The 21,800-nt window shown below is 40.8% G+C and overlaps 1 protein-coding gene across 2 annotated transcripts in view; it reads right to left on the reverse strand.

Moving 5' to 3' along the window:
* LOC109632544 (MAM domain containing glycosylphosphatidylinositol anchor 2a) overlaps positions 1 to 21,800 on the reverse strand; it is a 240,666-nt gene that overhangs the window by 36,394 nt on the left and 182,472 nt on the right. For both annotated transcript variants that reach the window (XM_020091880.2, XM_069514662.1), the window contains exons 11-12: positions 19,036 to 19,329; positions 7,486 to 7,758 (exon numbers count right to left, since the gene is read on the reverse strand). In XM_020091880.2, coding sequence (XP_019947439.1) covers positions 7,486 to 7,758; positions 19,036 to 19,329 — 567 coding nt within the window. The remainder of the gene's footprint in view (positions 1 to 7,485; positions 7,759 to 19,035; positions 19,330 to 21,800) is intronic.

Consider the following 21,800-nt stretch of genomic DNA (forward strand, 5'->3'; position numbering starts at 1 on the left):
TGAAATGCTAATGCAACCAGAAAACCATATTTCCTAACAATAAAAAAGCAAAGGATAATTAGTGTCTGCACTTCACTTGGCAGTGTTTTGCTGTATAGAGCCAGCTGTGTTTACAACACACTGTACAGCAAATGTTACATAAGCCAGTCTGGCAGATAGTGTCAGTTTTGCTCATGCCGTGTACAACTGTACAGCGAGGAAAAGATAAAGGCTGTAATTTAAAGTATAGCAAAGGCACGGAAGTTTAATTAAACTGAATTCTACCAATGTGTGTTTTTACAAATCTTCTTTAAAGATTCTGACGCAGACTCGTTTTAAAAACACATCACTCTAGGACAGGATAGTACACACACTGTGCCTTTAAAAGTAATAAAATACTGCATTTGTTTAACTAAAGTGTTTCCTACGAAGTCGTATGTATTATTTGGAGAAAACTCTATTTTAATAAAACCTTCCTGAGAGCACATTCACAGCAAAGGCGAAGACGTTGTCCCAAATTCACTGGCGAATCATCGTCTTTTCAAATACACAATTTAATTAAGCAAAATGGCCCTCACTCCTAATAAAAGGTTACGTCTGGTGAAGCACATTACCTAACCCACTTACACTGCCTGAAACCGTTAACCCTGGGTGGGAGACATCAAACGCAAAATACAGAAGACTTAATTGATTTTTATTGAAATCCTGTTTATAACTGCAGAACCAATGCAATGATTCATAACAGCTCAGTGAAAAAGCCTCTAGGCAGGAGGCTGACCTTGTTTGCAGACTTCCTTTTCATTTTTTTTTAAGGGTCTGCGAACATGTTTTCTTCTACAGGAAAACACTTTGTCCCACCATATGGTAAGTGTTGCTATATGGTACAGGGCTGATGTGTGATCTTGGCTTTTGTAGCAGAAGTGATGTTCACATATGGACGCACAGCTGGCCGAGACAAACTCACCACCACCGCACAAATAGCCACGTGACTATAGGGAGAAGGCATTAGAGACATTAGAGGACTCAGTGGTTATTGTCTGGTTGTGTCCTTCTGGGATGGAGAGTGAAATCTCTCTCTGTGGCTTTTCTCCTTTAAGGGAAATGTTGGACGTTGAACTCCAAACGAGTCACTTCCTAATCCATTTAACAAAAAGAATAAAAACATTTCTAATGGCAAATCGTGATGTTCTGTCTTCACACTGTGTTGCTCCTGATTGTATCCTTCATGGTCGGAGCACACTGTGGGCTGCTCTACACCGACTGCTGTATTGTTCTGATATGAAATAAGCAGAACCCGCAAAAACAAGTCAGAAAATCAAAATAAAAAGAGAGAAAATTGCAGGAGTCAGAATAGATTGTGTCTGTCCTTCAAGCCTGACAGACTCTCAGTCTGAGCAGAGATGACTTTATTCATATGCTGCCTTTTTACTCTGACCATGTAATGTCAGTCATTACTACCTACAGGATCCATCATTGTCACCATGTCTCTTAGAGCTGTGGAAAGCATTCAACGTCATTCTCCATTTACTGCGGCGCTGAAGTTAAACCCATGTGACCTGGGTGTAGACTATGAAGGCACATAGCCGAGATGCTGGAATCTGGAAATCAACGCTGAGACAGAATTATTCATTTTACCAGACAGTCCCTTTAATACAACCAGGCATGAGTGCCACTTAACAGGAAAGAAAAATATCTGAGAAATTTGAGAATAAAGTCACAATATTATAAGAATAATGTTAAAAAATAAAGTCATAATATGTGTCATTTTAGAATATTAGAAGATGAGCCTGTGGCCTGTGTTAAAATTCGGAATGTGCAGCATCTTGTTAACTTATACAGTTATAAAATATAAACTTATTCAGTTTCACAAATAAAAAAATACTGTTGACTCATCTACTCCACATCATCATAAGTATCTCGACTGTGAAAAAAAACTAGTCTGTTTTTGAAGACCCACACAGACTTGTAGGAATTTTTTTTTTTGTGGAGGGGAACATTTTTGGTAGTCATTGACTTTAAGGCTAGCATTGGTTACATCTGCATAACATTCAGAGGTTTTGCATTTTCCAAAGAAACAATGAGACTGGTTCAAGAGTTTGGATCCAGAAAGAGCCAGTGACTTCCCTTGGCTCCTTTCTTCATTATTTGTTCTTTTTTTCAAAATACTATGACTTTTTATCTCATTAAATCATGACTTTATTTTGTAATACTACGACCTTCCTCTCAATTACAACTTTAGTCTCGAAATGTCAGAATTAGTTTTTCTTCAATATGGCACCATTCTTACTTTAAATCTTTAGTCACAATCTGGGTTGTGTAAAATAGTCTTTAATTTGAGATAATGTGGTTTTAAAATTATGTTATTTTGAAGTAAAGATTATTTCAGCCCTGTATAACATCTCTACAAATGCAGATATTACTGTAATGAGAATATCTACCACAGGAACCTGTGTGTTAAATAAACAAGTGGCATTGAATTTAAATAGTTGGCGAGGCCATTTCATTGATCCAAACTGTTTGTGCCTTGTTGCAAAGACTTGTTGAGAACAGTAACCTTCAGGTTTAACATAATTTAACCAGGTTCAATTATACAAAATCTCACTGTTGTGCATTTGAAGACTATTTCATTTGAAGTTTGTCCTTGTTTGACTTTGACAATGGGCTGGCATCCTGAAACCTGTGGGCTACACACTATTTTCAGATATATTATTTCAATTATGAAACAGCAAATCAAAAATTTGTATCTACTGATATATTATTGATTAATTTTACTAATCTAGACTAGTGCAGGGGGTTGTTTTTTGAATTAATCCAGAAGTGAGGTGGAGTAAAATCTGTTTTACATCGCTATTTTTTTCTGAAGGAGGATCATCACACCCTAAGCACCAATTATTTATCTTTCCACCATTGGAAGCTGGAGCCGATGTAGAAGATTATGCTTGAGTGAAGGTACAATCTATGAAGCTTTTGTTTTTGCTTGAAAAGATAAATGAATGATAAAGATAAAAATCACACCCCAAGCATCAAATTGTAGCAGCTCAAAAAAGGTGTCTAGGGAGGTTATTTAAAACCCACCTCAAAGAGCCAGACAAGCATCGGAAAAATAAATAAATCAAAATGAAAAAACATTACTCGAAACGGATGATGGATAAAGTCATAATGTAATAAAAAAGACTGAATTCAGAGAAGCCATCCAAGTAGCCTTAAAAAGAGATTGTGTGAGTCACATCTTAGAAAATAAGATTCTCTCCTAAAATAAAGATATCTGATTGCAGCCAACTTCAGGCACCGAGTTCCAAAATGTGATTTCTGCATCATTAGGAATATCAGTTACAATAAAAATAGAAACTGGAGCCTTACAAGAACATCATTACTCAGAATCTCAAAATACATACAAAGAATATGTGAACATTGTCCCTGAGAATTTTCTTCCTCTTCTAACTGATGACGGACTGCCAAATAGAGGGATTATGTGAGAGAGGAATGAGAAATATAATTTGTACTTTCTTTGTGCATTTCTGAAACTGTATGTTGTTCAGAAGCATGTTCAGTGAGGGGGGAGGAAGAGGAAGATGTCTGGACTAGCTTTGCAGTATCAGTTTGATAGTCTTTTTATTTTTTGTGCTCACTTCTGCTCCTTAAAGTTTGACTGTCTTGTCTTTATTGCCCCACCTTTATGAGAGTGCAACAGTTAAATGTTGGACTTCCCCTTTATTTTTCAGGTTTGCGTTATACAAGACCTGTGTTTCACCCTATCTCTGCTTCCTCAGTGCACATTTGTAGCCTCAGGACAGGATGTAAAATAAACTGCAGACTCACTGCATCAGACTAGAATGAAATACGAACAAAAACACAGCCCGAAGACCCAAAGATTTTCTTTTCGCAATTTGGGAAAAGCATGAAAAAACAAACACATAAAAAAAACAACAACAAAAAAAACCCACTAAGGGTTCCCATGACAGAGAGCATGAGCCAAAGCTCAGCGGTACACATTACATCCCTCTGAGGAGTTTCTCCCCTGGCACAATTTAATGGCCAACTTGGCCACTACAGCCAACTCACTGTTTCCACAGATGTCCCAATGGCTTAGCACATGGGCATCCATGCACATGCACACACATGCTCCCCTGGCACACATCATTTCTGAGGCTTCAGAATATATTGTCCTGAGAGTGGCCTCCTGCCCAACTTTGGTGTGTTTGCATGTGTCTGTCGGCATGGTAACGTGTATGTTTTCCACGCCGTGTTGACTCCGCCTGCCAGAACTCCGGACTGATATGTTCATTATGAAGGAGTCATGGAGAGAGTGGTGAAGGGATTTCCACTGGGGCGTCTACCTGTCTTTACTCAGTAAAGTGAGCAAACCAAGACACCACCTGAATGTAAGAACCACAACAAATATTTCATGAGCTTCATCTTGAAGTGGGCACACAAGTCATAGAGGAGCTGAAACCTGCCTCTCCAGCACATGATTTACTTCAACCACACTACAGAACATTGTGGATCTCACACTGTGGCTGGTGGGTTTCAGGATAAAAATCAAAAAATGTTAGAGAATAAGAGCTGGAGTTAAGGGAATAGGGCGCACCAGATTTCATAGATGATGGGAGGAACCAAGTAGATTTTCTGCGCCATGCTCATGCACTCAGGGGCTTACTAAAATTGCCTCCATACCTTTGGCAACCACTGAGTCCAGATGGTGGGAATCTGGAGCATCGGGAGGGAGGAATGGAGCGATGGTGGGAGAGAAGGGGAAGGAGGGTTGGAGGATGAAAGGAAAGAAGGGGAGTGGAGGGAGAGCAATAGAAGGCAAAACCCCTGCTCTGTTGAGAAAAACAAATGTCTAGAGGGTGCTATCTGCTTCTGTCTCCGTACTGATTTATGACACACAGGAAGAGGGGGAGAGACGTTTTAAATGAGAAGGATGAAGAATGAGGGGAAGACAACATGGAAAAAGAGAAAGTAAGGTGATCGAGAAATCGAGCGGAGAAAAGGTATGATTAGAAGGCAGCAATAGATAGAGAGAAATGGACAGTATCAAAAAGGAGAGCGACCTAAGTGGCAGAGGATCAAAGTGACAAATACTCCTCCTGTGACCCTGCAGCTCCTGTCTGTAATGGGAGGTCTGGGAGATTGAATCCTTGGCCAGAGTTCCTGCGGTCACTGAGTGTGGCCAAACTAATTTGGTCCTGTCATAACAACCAAGTAGGAGATGGACACATGGTACTTGTGAAAAAAAACCAACAATACAAAAACAGAGGCAATCTGAAAAGGTAGAAGGAAGAGGCCAAGTGCGTGTTATCTGACAGAACGCCTTTTGTACTTTAGGGCAGAGAAGGAGCCGACATGATTGACATGTCCCATTGATGTGTCGATGTTTATTTGGACTGACAATCTATGATGTTATTTCTGTCAGTCTTTTTATTTCATTCATCTTCTGTCACATACAAAGGCATCCACACCCCTGAAACACGGAGCAACAAGGAGCTTTGTGTGTTTGCGGAGCCCGATTCTAGCTGTCTAACTGGGGAACTGGTTGTAGACATGCAGATGTGAGAGTGAATGGAAAACATCTGCATAAAGGAAGTTTAAAGTTTAACAACTGATGTGTGCATTAGATTGTGGACCTATCAGGACCAGATGCGGGTTTGGGTTGGGCTCGGTCACAGGGCTCTCTACCAGATCTTTTATGCTACAAGTTCCTGTCCTGCCCAATGCCTGTTCGGATTCAGGTCAGGCTTGACAAAATTTCTTTGATAGAATTTCTCTTTTTCTCTGGATATATATAGAGCTATATATAGATATATATCGCTTTACAGTACAGTTTTGTCATTCACCCATTCACACACACATTCATACGTCAGTGCAGCACTTTCTCCATCATACATCACTCATACACACAGGGGCAATTTGGGGTTCAGTAGCTTGCCCGACTGTCGACCTTCTGGTTATTGATCGACCAACTGAAATCTGGCCTGTGGTACATTTTGTAACTTTAAAATAACAGGAATTATCATATGGTAGCTGAACATGAGCGCATGAGCTGCATAAGATTGGATTCTATTGTTGTTTTTAACCTTTGAAAAAGTGAAAAGATGTGAGCAAATGTTTTAGTTTATTTAACTTTAATTTAATTTAAACTGTTGTTTCATGGAAATTGCAAATCTCAGAAAAGTCTGACTAACTAGTGTGTTACAACTTTCCTCCAAGACTGATCGGTTTTCATACGTACGTTTGGTTGGATTATAAATCCTGCTCATAACAACAAAAAAACAGCATTCAGTGGAAGCTGCTCCAGGATCTGTTTGTTTCAAACTTGTCATCCAAGCTACACATACCATACTGTAAACAATGTTCCAAGTGAAACATACTGTTTGAGAATACAAACAATAACACAAATATAACATATATAACACAGTAACACATTTAACCACTGCCTTACTTGTCCAAGTTAATAAGCTAGGCAGCTGAAAAAGGGTTTTATGTTGTTTGAAAGAAAACTGATTCTGATCCTGCATTTTTCCTCAAAGTTACAAAACTAGGACAACAATTGCCCCAGTTTGCAAAACAGGAACAAGGCAGATTCTTACTTCCACATCTTCAAACATTACAAGGTCTTTCTACTATATAAATATGTAGTTATCAAACGCATACAAATCTTTTTAGAGGATTCTTGTTTTAAAAGCTTGGAAAATTAAAAGGGAGCTTGTGAAGGCGTTTTCAAACAACTCACAGACCGAATGTTAGCTTCATTCTCTAGGTAGCTGCAGAAGCACTGGTCTTTAACACAGGAGACTGCTGTTTGTTAACCATTTCAAACTGACAGTCAACATCTGTTTCTTTTAATCACAGATTGGACATTAAGATGAACAACATGTCTCCACTTCTTCCCACTATACAAAAAAGAAGCCCTAATATCCTAATATAAACACACACAGAGTAATTGTTGGGATGGAGACACAGTTACAAGGTCCTGCAATACACAAGCTCGACCAATCACCAGTCAGTCTTAGCTGTCAATCATGACGTTTCCCCCCCGGTTCTATAGCATGAAATAACTAATTTAAAACAACTTACCAGAAAAATTAAACTTGAACACACATACCACAGTGATAAAACTTTTTTGTTGATGTATATTTCACATTTTGATTTGGTCCATGTCCCATTCAGTAACATAGAGGAGGCATACACAGCAGCTAACCACCAGGTGGTGATCAGAATCCTTTAGGAGAGCAGTCATGTCGACCATCTTTAAACGCCTGTTTATTATTGTAACCATGACGATAAAGGTATGATAACACAAACCATGATCTTTCCCTGAACATAGTCGAGCTAGTTTGGTGCCAACAACCAAACAATCCTTTACTTCACCACTATCACATCATAAAGCTCACAGTTTACTAAGAATCTCAAAATGTGAATCTGCCAGTGTTGTTTCTGTAAAGTGCATGTGCACAGTGTGATAATATACATTACAATAATAAGGATAATGTGACAAGTCTTTACCTGTGACCTCGAAGGTGCATTTGCCTGCACCGGCCTCGTTGATGACATTACACGTGTACTCCCCCCAGCCGTCGCGATTGAGGCTGCGGATCGTGTACTCTGTCTCATCTTTTTGAGCGTCGAAGGCTCCGGCGTGGAGTAGCCGGTTTGAGAGAAGCCACTCAAACCTTAGCACACGGGAGGGGTGGGCTCGCAGCACCCTGCAGGTCATCACCACAGGTCTCCCAAGGCCCTGACGCATCTCGGAGTAAACCGGTTCTACAGTCGGCGGGTCTGCACAAGAGAAATAAAGGCTCAGACGAGTTCAGCTAATATTTGATAGGGACAGAAAGGTCTGTCAAGGATGTCGATGCAATGGAAGTATGAAAGGAACATGAAAAAAAGTTGTTAAAAGAGGGTATAGAGGAGAGGAGAAAAAAAGACTGAGTAGGAGGAAGATGCACTGAAGTCCATACAAGCCAGACACTATTCAGACGAGGGCCCTTTTGCTCAGACTAGATTGTCTGTAACACCCTGAGGAATTTCATTAACAGAGAAAAGGATCTGGAAGACAAAAAAGACAGTCAGAATAATAAATCTAGAAGTATTAGGTATGAGAAGAATTAATACATTTATTTAAAAACTTAAACATGGACATGTCATGGAAGTGAAAACAAGGAAAATGGATCTGAGCGATGTTCTTAAAACTCTGACCTTAGACCAAAAACACATGGTTAGAAAATCACAGCTTTTTCAAAGACAAGATATCTGAATCATACATAGAAGGGACAGAAATATTTCACTCTAACATCAGGACATGAAAAGGACTATTGAGCAGAAGGAAAAAGTGAGATTTAAGCATATTGTAAATAAACTTTAAACAATCAGCTCTGCTGAGTCAATACTACTCAACCATAAATGAAAAACCAAGCATGAAAACAACAGTGGGGAGAGCAGCAAGAGGGTGCGGGAAGATCAATTTTGCAGAAAAAATAGAACAAAGTTCTGAATGAAATCAGCCACACTTCACAGAACATTGGGAACAGCATGATGAAGTGCATCTCAAGCTTTCAAAATGTAAAATTAATAACTTATTTCAGTGACAGGCTTCACCTCTCCCCACCAAGACAACCTGGCAGTGAATTATTTAGCCAGTTGTCACAGAGCGCATTCAGCTGCTGAACATGACCTCGATGCAACATAAAATGTGTTATTCTATTGGTAAATTTTGTGCAGCGGTTAGCACTGTCCACTAACAGCAAGAAGGGCCATGGTTTAAATCCCAGCATGGCCAGCGTCTTTCTGAGTGGAGTTTGCATTGATTTCTCTGGGTACTCCAGCTTCATCCCACAGTCCAAAGAATGGGGTTCGGTCAATTAAGGTCTATAAATTGTCCATAGGTGTGAATGGTCTTTAAAGCCATTTTCAGACGTGAAATGGAGAATTTCTGCTCAACTGGGTCCGGACTTTCTCTAGAGGTTTCCTAATACAAGTGGACACAGCAGACGTGTTTACGACAACACAGAAATCTCCAGAGGTGAGGGGTGGTGAGGCAGAGGAAGGACGTAGCGTATTGATTTGGCGACGGAGATCACATGTTTTTGTTTATAGCACATCAACAAAGGCATCAGCTCTTATGATCAAACGCTCTCTTGACATTTTCATTGGTGTCTGCATCCTGATGTATTGTGTTCTCACAACGGCTCATTCTGATATCCTCTGAAGTTTTTACTAGGGTCTGGGAAAAACTCAGAGGATAAGTTCTATAAATAATGGTTTGGATGGAATTTCGGTATTTGTTAAACATTTGCTTGATTCATGTGCAAGGGGACAAATGCATCTGTAGGTTTTTTTTCTTGAGGACAAAAATAAGTGCTTGTCTGCGAACGCACTGAAATTGGTTGCGAATAATTTCCCCATCTTAAGCATCTTTGCTCTTGACATGCTCACACAGACTCTTGACAAAAGTCACGGCAGGGCTTGAAAAACAACAGCGAACACTGGAGAGAAGAGGCAGAACGACACAGAGCCCCTTAATGGCCTGAATTTGCATAATTCCTCTCTGAGTAAAGGAGAGGCGGGGAGCTACAGCCAGGGTTAGGGATGCTACTTTTCAAAATGTAATCTGTTACAGATCACTGATTACCTGATTGAATCTGCAACATAATCTTCTACATTATTCACACCAGATAATATAATATAATTACTGAGCCTTCTGAACTTGATAGGATATGCAATTAAACAAACAGTTTATTAAAATTTACAGCACATAATTTGATTGCACAATTAATGTCATTATCTTTAAACTCAAACAGCCATATTTGTTGGAAGATGCTGAAATAAATCTTTTAAAGATACAAGGATTTGAATGTTGAATGTGCTAACTGTGTTATTACGTTGTTATGTTTTTGTCTGTTGCACATAATAGAGTTAACCTCAGCCCAGGCTATAGAGCAGGGCAGGTCATCCAGAGGTGTAAGAGCAAAGATCAAAATAATATACACCTAAAAATAACAGTGGGATTTTACTTGTTGCCCTCTATGCTAATTATCACACATCCTGCAATTCACAGAGCAGCTACCATAATTAATGACACACCATTTGATGAGATAATGAGTTGCTCAAATGAGAAATATAATAAATCATCACAAACTAGGTGACAGAAGAAGTTAACTCAAATCGAGAGAGTTGGTCAGCCGATACAGTTCACGAGGTGGAGAGTAAAGTAGCCTTAATCAGCGTAAAAACGAAACAGCAATCAGCTCCTCCTTCAAACAAGTCTTTCCTGGGCTTTTACCCAAAGCCAGTGGCTTATCTGTGACTCCTAGAGACTCCGAATCTCTACTTATCACATTCAAATTGTAGGTTTGTGTGTGTCGGTGAATCACAGCCCAGCTCCAGAGCCTCCCTGAGTGGCACTACACCAAATTGCAGTAAGTGCATTTCTATTCACACAGACAAAATGAAGACAGGGTTGGGGTCTGCAGCAAAATGAAAAAAAAAAAAAAAAATCTTACGTAACAAAAACATCCTTTAAACAAGGGCACATGCCTCATCTCCCCCCTGTGCATCTTCCTGTGGAACAGCTGCCCAGCAAACATGAGGCGAAAGGAGCGAAAAGGTCCTCTGTAATATTCCCTGAGCAGTGCTCACTATGGTTAGTGCAGCAGCGAGAGGTGGGAGAGGGCTCGGAGTTGCTGTGAGTCACAGGCCGAGGGAAAACCCTGAGCACTGGCTGAGAAGTAATCCATCATCAGTCACCGGTGGATACGTTGACAGTAAAGTGGAGAAAAACAACATTTAGGAGCACAGAGGCCTTTTCCCCACAGTCCACGTGGGCTGCCATCTACAGGGAGGAGGAAGCTGAGGTGAATTTGTGTGCATGCGTGCACCTGCATCTCTGAAATACCGCTTGACTGGTTTAAAGTAAACTTCAACTTCAGTCAAAATGGCTTTCAATCTTCCTTCCCTGCACTTCAGGTGAGTGCATTGAGAGAAAGACATGCAAGCCTGTGGGCAATAGTAAAAACTAAAATTGACTGAAAAGTGAAGCTTGTATTTTTACCTGCATTCTTCCTATGCATCTGAATGTTAATTTGGTCTTTTAAGTTTAGTCTTCCCTTATGGTTCACTAGATGGCAGTATGCAAATCTTTTACTTAAATAAAAACTCCAATACGTTCATCCTTTCATTAGATATGGTCCTGTTCAGACCTGGTGTCAACATCCGTCCTGAGAGATCTGATCACAACTGGACAGCTTTAAGTTCCTTCATTTCTGTTTGTGTTGACCAAATGATGTGGTTTATAGCCTGAGTCAGACGAGTCTGAAGCCAATCCCAGCTGACATTGGTGTGCGAGGTGTAGTACATCACAGGTGGGAAGCACCACAGCACCACAGCAATATAAAAATACTGTGTTACAAGTAAAACGTCTGCATTAAAGTAAAACTGCCAGATATTTACTAGCAAAATATACTATGTATCAAAAATAAAAGCACTTAGAGCAAAGAAGAATAAAGACACAATATAACGTTAAGGTAATAAACTGGTGTATGAATAACTGCTGAGTAGGAAATAATACCACGGCTGTGGCAAGTACTAACAAATAAATTCTTGCTATTACAAGCAGGGTAAAAAAAAAAAAATAAAGGAATCCTTCTTTCATACTCTTTCATTATTAATTCCACGCTTGTCTTCTTTGCTGTACGATAAATCAGTGTTAAGCTATTGTCAACAAAACTCAACACATTAAAAGTCTACCTATAAAAGGAAGGCTGCGAGTTTTTTAATGTGGCCATATTTCAGAGTGTGTATCAAGAGTGGAATTAGAGCTGTGTAAATGGACGTTAAACAGATTTAATGAAGGCAGAGGGTAAACAAGGAGGGAGTTTACAGTTTGCAGTTTTCATAAAATGGTGAAAGGGGGAAACTAGAAATAAAAATAAGCCTGTCCTGAATAAAGGTCTGGTCTGCTTTGCCACTGAGGTAAATAAAGACCACTGCATTTTTTCATTACTGGAGCATTACATTGTTTGAACAGAGTGTCAATGGCATTAACTGCTCTAGTGGGTGAAGGGGGAGCTACTTTAACTACTTTATATGTAGTTTAGAACAGTCCCACAGGATAAATCTAGGTTATAATGAGTTGATTATAGGAACAAGAAAAGTATTTGTTCTTCTCCACACATTTGTTTTCAGTTTTACTGGAATATATTTGCAAAATAATGCATAATTTAATTATGTAAATCTGAGAAGTTTGAAGAGGAAATCTCTCCTCAAGCAGAATTATTAACCACTAGACGCTGCAACATTAACAAGTGGCCTCATCTAGGGTCTGCTGCTGTCAAAAAGGTCAAGAACAACTGGTCTTATCTTTATGATGAATTATACATTGGATCACGTTTTTATGTAGAATCTTTAATAAAGCGTATATTCTCTCTGAAATGTGGTGGAGAAGAAGTGTAAGAACGGACCACCTACTCGGATCATGTCTTCCGACCTGCTACAGTTTCACTATGAATCAAAATCTGCCTATACGCTGATTTGTTTGTGGCCACGACATCAACACTGATCACCACATAATGACTGATGCCTACATTGGGAACATCTTTCTTCGTAACAGCGTACATTCATTCAGTCAGCCCCTCCTGACTCCACTCGCTCGATTTCTCTCTCGCTCACGCCGACAAACACAGTACAAACATTGTGATTGGACACATCTGTAGAGTCAGACTGGGTAAAAATCAACAGCATTTGGTGTTTGCAAACAGAATTGTTATAAGTGTTTATTTACATATAGACTGCGGGAGTGAGATCTGATCGCAAGCGGTCACAGGAGACAGACACATGTTAATACCAGATCTGAACGGGGCCCAGTTTCCACTACTGATGCCTGGTGTGACATCGGTTCTCCTTGTTCCCCATGTATTCACTGCCTGTTGACATGTGTCGGATTAACACGCGACATAGCAGCACTCCAGTCTGAAATATTTTACATTTTGCTCACAACCGTGTTCAGCAGCCGTGCGTGGGAGTGTAAAAGAAAAACAAAGGCCTTGTTTTTGGATGGAAGCAAATGCATCCTTCAGGGAGAATATCCTTTGTAACATAACACGCTTCACCATTAAGTCTTGATAGAAGAAAAGACATTCATTAGGAAGTCAAACAGTTATATACAGAATATAAAATGATAACCCTGATTCAACTGATTTATAATGAGTCCCTGTGTTGAATAATGTAGGGAAACACTGCTCCGCACCAACGCGCCCTCCTTCCCTCACGCAACAGCCGCAGCAATCAAACAATACACTTAAGCACCATCTGCATTAGCATACAGTTATTCAAACTTGGGGATAATTTATGAAAATACATATACAATAATGGTAATCAATGTAGACTCTTCAGTGTGAGGAGTAGCCTGGTGATCTGCTAATAGGTTTAGCTCAGTCATTGACCAAGTTATGAATTATTCTGTCTAAATTGTGTGAAGTCTCGTGTTTACAACCTACATATCCGCTGACCTTTTCTGGTGTGGGTTTGATGCAGCTGGTCAATTCAATATTGTTCCATAAAAAAGGGTTATTAAAATTTCATCCCCAAATGTGGTGTGTGCGAGCCCCGCCGTAATGCAAAAGATTAATTTGCTGGCGTTAGGCTAATGTGAATCGCTTTAATATGATTCACATTAGAGTGGGCCTCAGGGGCCAGCATTGCGGGCCTTCTTGATGCAGGAAGGAAAATTAATTAAAAACAATCATCATGTAATTCTGCTCATTACTTTTGCCCAGACGGTAGCTCTTTATCCCGGTGTGTCTTTTTGATGTATGTCAGATAGCAAGGCCCTCGCTCAGGGGGACAGTCGCATGGTTGCATCAGGCAGGTGTCATGGACGATGCGAGCGGGAACAGAAGGAAGCTGGGATAAAAGATTCCTGTGCATCTGTGCTGAAGTAGAGCTTGATAACTCTCACTCTGACAGACACTGGTATCTAGGACAGGACACCACTCTATGCCTCCGTCTTCCCTCTCTTTCTCTCTGTTTCTCCACTTCCTCTCTCAAGCCCCTGGACCATGCCAAGTCAGTTTGACTAAGAACATTAGTGTGTCACAGCTTGGGATTTTGGCGTTTGCAATTCTATTAGTGTGACAATTCTAAAGGCGAACGTCTGCCATTCCCTCTACCTCTCCTTGTGGCGTTGCCTCTGCCAGCCAACAGATGCAGGTTTTTACATATCAAAGCTGTTGACTTGCCAGAGTCGTTCTTTCACGCCTCTAATGCTCTTTGCTTCAGAGGACTGTACCTCAGTCCCTTGATCAAGTTACTAAACGCGGCTTTGCACATGGCTCACCACCAAAGGCGGGTTGCTCATGCTGGGACCTGGAAATGGAGGCGAGAAAAGCATCTCAGAGGGATTGGCTTGTGCTTACACACCATGAGACAGGCCAAAAGAAAAATAAGGCAGGGGGGGCATACCGACAGGCATGCGGAGCAAACAACAAACGAAGGGCTGGCTTGTGTTAATAAAGTAAATTCTCACGCTGAAAAAGACGAGCAAAGGTCTGTGTATTTGGCAAACACAACAGAGTCAAGGGTGTGTGTTGGTATGTACACACGGTGGACACATTTCCCCTCTATACTCAAATTGTGTCAAGGCAATCTAGAAACTCAAGAGCAGATTGTTTGTGCTTTTTAAACTCGGGCTTTGATGCCAACTATTAATAAGTAACTAGAGTCTGAAGAGGAGAATTGGCTCTGAAGTGAGAACATGGCAGAATGATTGATTTATCAATACCAAAGCCCTAATAACCTCTTCATTATGTGGTCGCCTTTGAAGATGAAGAACACATGAAAGTGCTGTATGACATCAAGAAAATCAGCGCTTTATTAAAATAATTCTACATAATCAGAAATAATAGCCTTTTCTGAATAAATTGTGTTGAAAGGAAGAGACAGAGTGTCTCCCTCAGTGTCTCGTTCAGTGTGTGTCATCCTATGATGCAACTACTCGCCAAAGCAAATCTACCTCGGGAAAGATTAACAATAGCGTGTGCCGTTCTCCTGAAGCCTTAGCGTCTTATTCTCTCCCTCTCCTCGCCGTCAGACGCATGTCCTCTCCATGTGAGTGTCACTAATATCTGTCTCTCCTTGTAAGTGACCCTTGTCCAGTGTCATTGAAACTGAGGGGAGGGGGCAGCAGAGTTTGAGAGGAGGTGACCTTTTCCTGTTTGCATGTCAGAGGAGAGAAATCTTGTCAGTAAGTGGTCATGGTATTGACCTTCCCTATGAAACGATGCCATTCAAAGGTTCAAAGAATCACACCTTTGCTTTTACAAAAATACAGTCTCCTGGTTTTACTATGGATGTATATCATTCTTGATTTAACTGGGGCAGTATCAAAGGATATAATGAATTTTAAACCCTAGGCATCATTTTTTTTACTATTCATCATAGCTATTTGAGGCCACCTGAATTTATAGTCTGGAGGTCTTGTTCCTCCTCTCTTCCCCCGAGATCGTCTGTCAGACCAGACAGCCGGGCGGCTGCTGATTGAAGTGAAACAGTTTTTCTTAGTCTTTTCTTGTTATTCTTGTATGTTTCTGCCTTGTCATCTTTACAGCAAGTCTTCATCCTTGTTTTCAGACTGAGAGGGAACTTTGCAGCCGTCCTCTTGGCATCTTCCCTCCTCTCCACATTCACCCATGTCCACTGGATGCTCCTGCATTGCATTCAAGTCGTGCCACGGCTCTGTCACACTTCTGCTGGGGATCACATTTCCTTTCCTGAGCAGCAACCTTTCAAATACTGTTTTGATTTGTTTTCCTGACATAGTTTTAGTTTTTACGTTATGTTTGGGCATTTATGTGACTTTATGATACAGTAGATAGTGGTGGGGAATGTTGTGGCTCATGTTCAGCAGCTTGAGCTCTACTCCACCCACAGCACATTTATGATGATTGTGGAAACAATTTGTGTCTTTACTATACAGATTTTAATTTCTGTACCAAATGCATTTTTACCGTAACCCATTAAGACCAGATGCAACATATGCGTCCGGGTTTGTGGAAAAGGCAACAGATGATAGCAACATTCCTTTCCAACGCTTAGGTTTCAATCAGTGTCTTAAATGTTAACGGGTTAACTTGGGTTGACATGGGTAAATATTAGGAGGCGGGAAAAAATACTTCTCCATCACAGATTTTGAAGAAGTGACACACAAACAAGTTTTGTTATATATGAGTAAAAAGCCACAGTAAGCAGCAATGAAATGCATCATCAAGTATTAATGTCATGTCATCTCACGATAAATATAGAAATTTTTTGTACACTAACAAATGACTTTCACTCTTCAGAGACACTGTGTGAGCAAAAAGAGACCCGATGCATAAAGATAATGAAGCAGAGAGAAGAGGAACAGCCGCGCTTCTTAGTCGTCCATCTTACACGCTACAACCCTGTCAATGTGACCCGCAGCTTATTTGTACGCTTCAAGTTTATTCTTATGAATGCAATTAGTGTTTCCCAAACCTAGGTGACCTACAACACGGTACTGGGCCTGAGCGGAACCTGCATAGATGCACATGGAGCACTGGTGCTGCTGCTGCTTGCTAATGTGCAGCCCACGCTACGCCTCTCTGTGTAGAAACGGTGTAAAGACACTGCTGCACCAGCCAAATTGGCATAAGATATCTCCAGTAGCAATTATATTTTTTGGAAAACTGCAACATTTGTCTGTGTATTTGTCTACCAGCATAAAGTACTTACATGATGTTTTTTAATTTCTTAAATATTTTGATGGACTATGAAGTCCAACAATTTTACAATGTGGAAAATCTTTTTGTGGACATTTTAATACTTATTTAAAAAAACAACAACTCTCAAGTCGAAAACTGTCTTTTATCTTGGGCAGACCTTGTTTAAATGCAACACTGATTTCTCTCTGATTTGCAGATGAAGTTGTTACATGTTACTGCACCAGTTAAAATTTATATTTTCATAAATGCTGCATAATTGTAGCTGCTGACCAAAAAGCATTTGCACAGTTTGGGCTTATTTGCTTTTACCGTGCTATAATTGGGCCGCCCTAAGACAAACGGTACGTGCAGTATCTACCCCTGCTGCTCTCCAAACTGCAGCAGGATCACTGTGACCTATTGCTGCTCGTGGCAGTAAACCACTCTCTGCTGGGGGGGGGGCAAATGGAAGTGCTGCATTATCCATTCTTCAAGAGTTTTAAATGACTCAGGCAGTGATATTATGTAGATGTGTGTTAATATTTCACATAGACTATACACAGCAAATATTTCTATTTTTGTTTAAAAGCAGGGCCAAGTAGGGGACAAGTTCACCATGAGGATGCTGTGTGAATATACAACAGTAATTTAACCTTGCTTTAAGAGAGGCCATTAGCACCAGTCTTTTTTCCTTTTAATTTCTGCATCCAACAATTTGTTTCTATCCGAGCACACCGTCCTCGCACGAGGCAGCAGATCCGCAGAGTGTTGCTAATTAATGAAGGGCATCTTCGAGTCTAAATCCTTTGTTTACTTTTTAGTGTCAGCGCTGGTGCATAGCAAAGCTACTAACCTTTGATATGGGCTGTCATCTCTGCATAATCATAATCAATTCAGCCAAAAATTCAACACAATTTTCTTCAAAGCGCATCAAAACTTCATTAATTCTCTTAATGCAGCACAGTGGGTACCAGCTAAGCTGAAACGTGAACGCCATAGCAAAGAGTACAATAAAACTCTTGGAAAAAAAAAACGAGGGCAGAATTATGCGCTAATCCTCGTCAGTGAGAAGAAAACAGTGTCTGCTCTTGCTCCTGCTCAATCAAAAATACTGGTGTCAAGTTTGTCAAGTTCGTTCGTGAATGAAAACTTCCGTTGAGCCGCAGCCTTCTGCAGTCTTCTGTTTGGCAAATTGAATGCTGTGGACACTTGAAACGTGGCAGCCGGCATGCAGCATGGTAATTGCCACACATTTCACAGGTTCTTTCTAGATTATGGTAAATTGAGAAAGAAGAATGTGTGGATTAACAAAGTAGGCCACAAGAAAAACAATGGAGCTGCGGTGACGCGACTCAGTTTTTCTATTTCTTGTAATCACTTGCCAGAGAATGGTAAGCACCCTACATGGATCACTTTAATTTCCTTGCTATCCATCTCCCATTCTTTTTTTGGCGCAGAGAAACGTCCCCGGCCCTTGAATGAGTGACAGTGCTTTGAATCTCTGACGTTCATTTGCAAATATTCCATTCATATCTCCATAAATGAATACAAAATGAATACTTGTGGGAATAAATTAGCTGCTCTCTAATTAGCTGTTAAGCCAACTTTGAATGTCACATCTTAAAGGATGGGAAGTGGTTTCGCAGTAAGCGGCATTGGCAGGGGGTCCGAAGCCCGAAGATGTGGCGCACTGTCTCCAGGGGTTCTGTGATGTGAGTGAGTGTACACTCAGAAATGTGCACGAACAATTGTGCTTCTATCTCTGTGAAGACACTCGTCGATATAATACATTTATTAGCCTCTTACCCTGACCAAACCCTGACCTTAACCAAACCTTATTTTAACCTGAACAGTTAAAGCAAGTCTAAATCAATAAGTGTTGAGGACTGGAATGGTCTATAACTCTAATTTCTATAATAATAGAAGTACAAACTCACACATACACACACACACACACACACACACACACACACACACACACAAACAAACATGGTGACAGATCCTAATAAGCATGGACATCAGTATCTAGTGCCTTGAGCCTATGTTAATATTTGTTCTGCTCAGTTCACACTCAGCAGATGAAGTCCTCCTCTCAGTGTAGGAGGTGGAGTGGGAGCTGTTCCCTCTCAGACCTGACTGAGGGAACCATGGGACTGGACTCGTACACCCTTGAGTGGGAACGAGATGAGCGCGGATGGAAAGAAATGGGAAAATGCACTTGACACTAGGATTAATTACACTGAATACAAAGAACATACATCACAGTAACAACTGACACACCATACACACATATCACTGCTGCAACATGCACACACACATATATACAGATAAAACTACTCACATTGTACGATCAGCTCCACCTCGGCCTCTCTGGGCTTCACGTTGAAGCCATTATACTGGCTGGTTTGGCAGCGGTACGAGCCCGTCATCTCCCTGGATACATTAACAATACGCAGCACACCATCGTAGCTCTCCATCTGCCAGTTTCCGTCCGGCATCGGCGCCTCCTTATCCGCTCGCGACCACAGGATGATGGGCTTGGGTTTCCCTGAAACAAGGCACTCCAGCTCCACTGTGTCACCCTCGCGGGCCACCAGAGGGGACTTGCCCCTGGGGACTGTCAGGTTGGGGGGAACTAAGAAAGAGAAAAACAGAGGAGGGACTGATATGGGGCTCTAGAAAGTCAGCGGGCGGGGTAAGAAGAAATGGTCGACTGCGAGGGAGAAGTGGCGTGGAGGGTAGATGGGGGGAGGGGGAGCGAATGAGCATCCAAGTTGCAATGGCGATGAAGCTGAGTCTCAGCCACAAACAAAGCTTTGTATGGAAGGACCATGCAGATCTTAGCAGCAACGCCTGGGAGTGGACGATCAGAGCATGTACTCAAAAACCATCATGTAGGGCAGCAGTGAGGAGCAATGGCAAACAATGAACAATGCAATGAAGAGCTGACACGCAAATAACCAAGCAACCATATGGGTCAAAGAAAATGACCTCTCAACAAAATAGGTTCAGGAACAATGACAAGAACTAAACAAAGGGACGGAAATAGGAAATACAATACAAAATCCCTTTTGTGAATCAAATGTCTCTACTGCTTTTGAAGACTTGCTGAAAAACATATTAATTAGTTTAATGACAGATAAACAAATGATGGCAATGTTTACAACTTCACTTACACACAGATGGAAACAACCCAGAGTTTCAGCCACATTCACCAGTTATAACAACAATCAGATAATTAAGAGAAGAGCGTGACATTTTGGTCAATATGCTTGTTTGCCGTCTTGATGGTTCAGTGAGAAGATCAACACCACTCTCATGACTTTGACAACACTGCAAACAGGAAGATTCATCCAGTTAATAAAATCCATCTGCTAGCACTGCTCACTAATTCACATGCAATATCTCACTTGTACATAACCTGTACATAAAGTTTTTAAATGCGGTTATGAGTCAAACTATTTTACTTGGTGGGCAAATTCACTATCCAGGGTCTCAGCAGATTTTAAAGATGGCAGCCCGAGGAGCTCAAACTGACAGCGCGACCTCAGATACTGTTTAATGTGTTAATTAGCAAGCTTTAAAGATGCTCACAGATGGATTTTGTTACCTCTGGACAGGCCCGGTTCCCACTATTTCCAGGCTTTGTGCTAAGCTAAATCAACCATATTACAAATCGTTCGTGCTCTCAGCTTGTTTGCACCGTCTCTCCTTATGTCTCTGGAAGACTCGTCATAAAGCCAGCAACCTCTTATAACAATGTGCATCACTAGACAAGTCCAACCCTTGCTTGTACTTGTGCCAATTGCGTCTTTTAGTTACTGTAAACGGACATTAGACTAATCAGTGCCGCTCACCTTAATAGTTCTTGGGTCTTCAGTAAATGCAAATCCCAGAAAAGAGCTGTTCTGTCACCAGGAACAATAGTAGAGGAAATAAGCTAAGATAAGGAATTGATGGGTTTCAAACCTGTAAGTAAACCTGCAACTTGGCTGGAAGTAAAGTTGGAAGACATGACAGCTCCCATAAGTGAAGCAAAACCACCACCACCTGGTACTTTGTATATGTCATATACATTTTTTCTCAAAGATCGCTACTACACAGACTCTGGCTGCTCAAGATGGTCACATTCCACTCCTGAGTTTAGGTTCATTACTGGATAATGTGATAAAGCAGAGACGTGTCATCCATGTTTATACACAGTCAATGGCTGTTACTCACTGAAGAAAGACAATAAAATAATCCACCAAATACTATTTATATAAACAAATTCAATGTTCTTCACATCATCCTAAGTAATGGCATTGCATTACCCTCCTAAGTGAGAATCATCATTATCAGCGTTACAATTAAAATAATCAGCATCACAGTGTCTCATCTTCATCCCATTTTCACCACCATCATCACTTCAACATTCATAATTCTTATCACGTCACCACCACTTCCATCGTAGCCATCGCTCTGCAGATTTTCACTTCCCTGCCCCCGTCCTCATGGAGCTACTCAATCTCATCCACAGCGTCATATAATTCAGAGCATTTACAACAGAATGCTCCCAAAGGTGATAGAGCATTATTGCTGTCCGTGTAACAAAATATGACCCAATAAATATTTTGCCCTTGTTTAACGGACATTTTAGAGCCTGGATTTAAGTCAGCAATGAATAATAAAAGAAGTGAAAAGTGCCAAATTGCAAGACAGAGTTGTAGGTATCCCTGAGTGTGCCTATGTGTGTGTGTGTGTGTGTGTGTGTGTGTCTGCTCTTAGTTTGGAAAGCAGGAAAACTAGCAGGTTGGATCATGCAGTCTGGTTCCTCATCGAGCATGCTGGCCAAGTAAATTTGTTTAATTAGTAAACCTGGCAAATTGCATTGGCTCCTAGAGTGCTGTGTGTGTGCGTATTTGTGTGGTAATGTATTTTTTAGCAAGTCCAAATCATCAGCAGGGTCCAAGACTATTTTGTACTCCTGCTCCCAAAAATAGTTTACAGCCAGCAATTCCAGGAGTGAAAATCTCCTCAGCGGTGATGAAACCATGTCATGGTTCCCTGATGATTTTCCAATCACTGTCATTCTGCCCAAACAATGCTGCAGCTGGAAGGAAGTCA

The sequence above is a fragment of the Paralichthys olivaceus genome, chromosome 19 (assembly GCF_024713975.1).
Source record: "Paralichthys olivaceus isolate ysfri-2021 chromosome 19, ASM2471397v2, whole genome shotgun sequence".
In the NCBI taxonomy this organism is placed as follows: Eukaryota; Metazoa; Chordata; class Actinopteri; order Pleuronectiformes; family Paralichthyidae; genus Paralichthys; species Paralichthys olivaceus.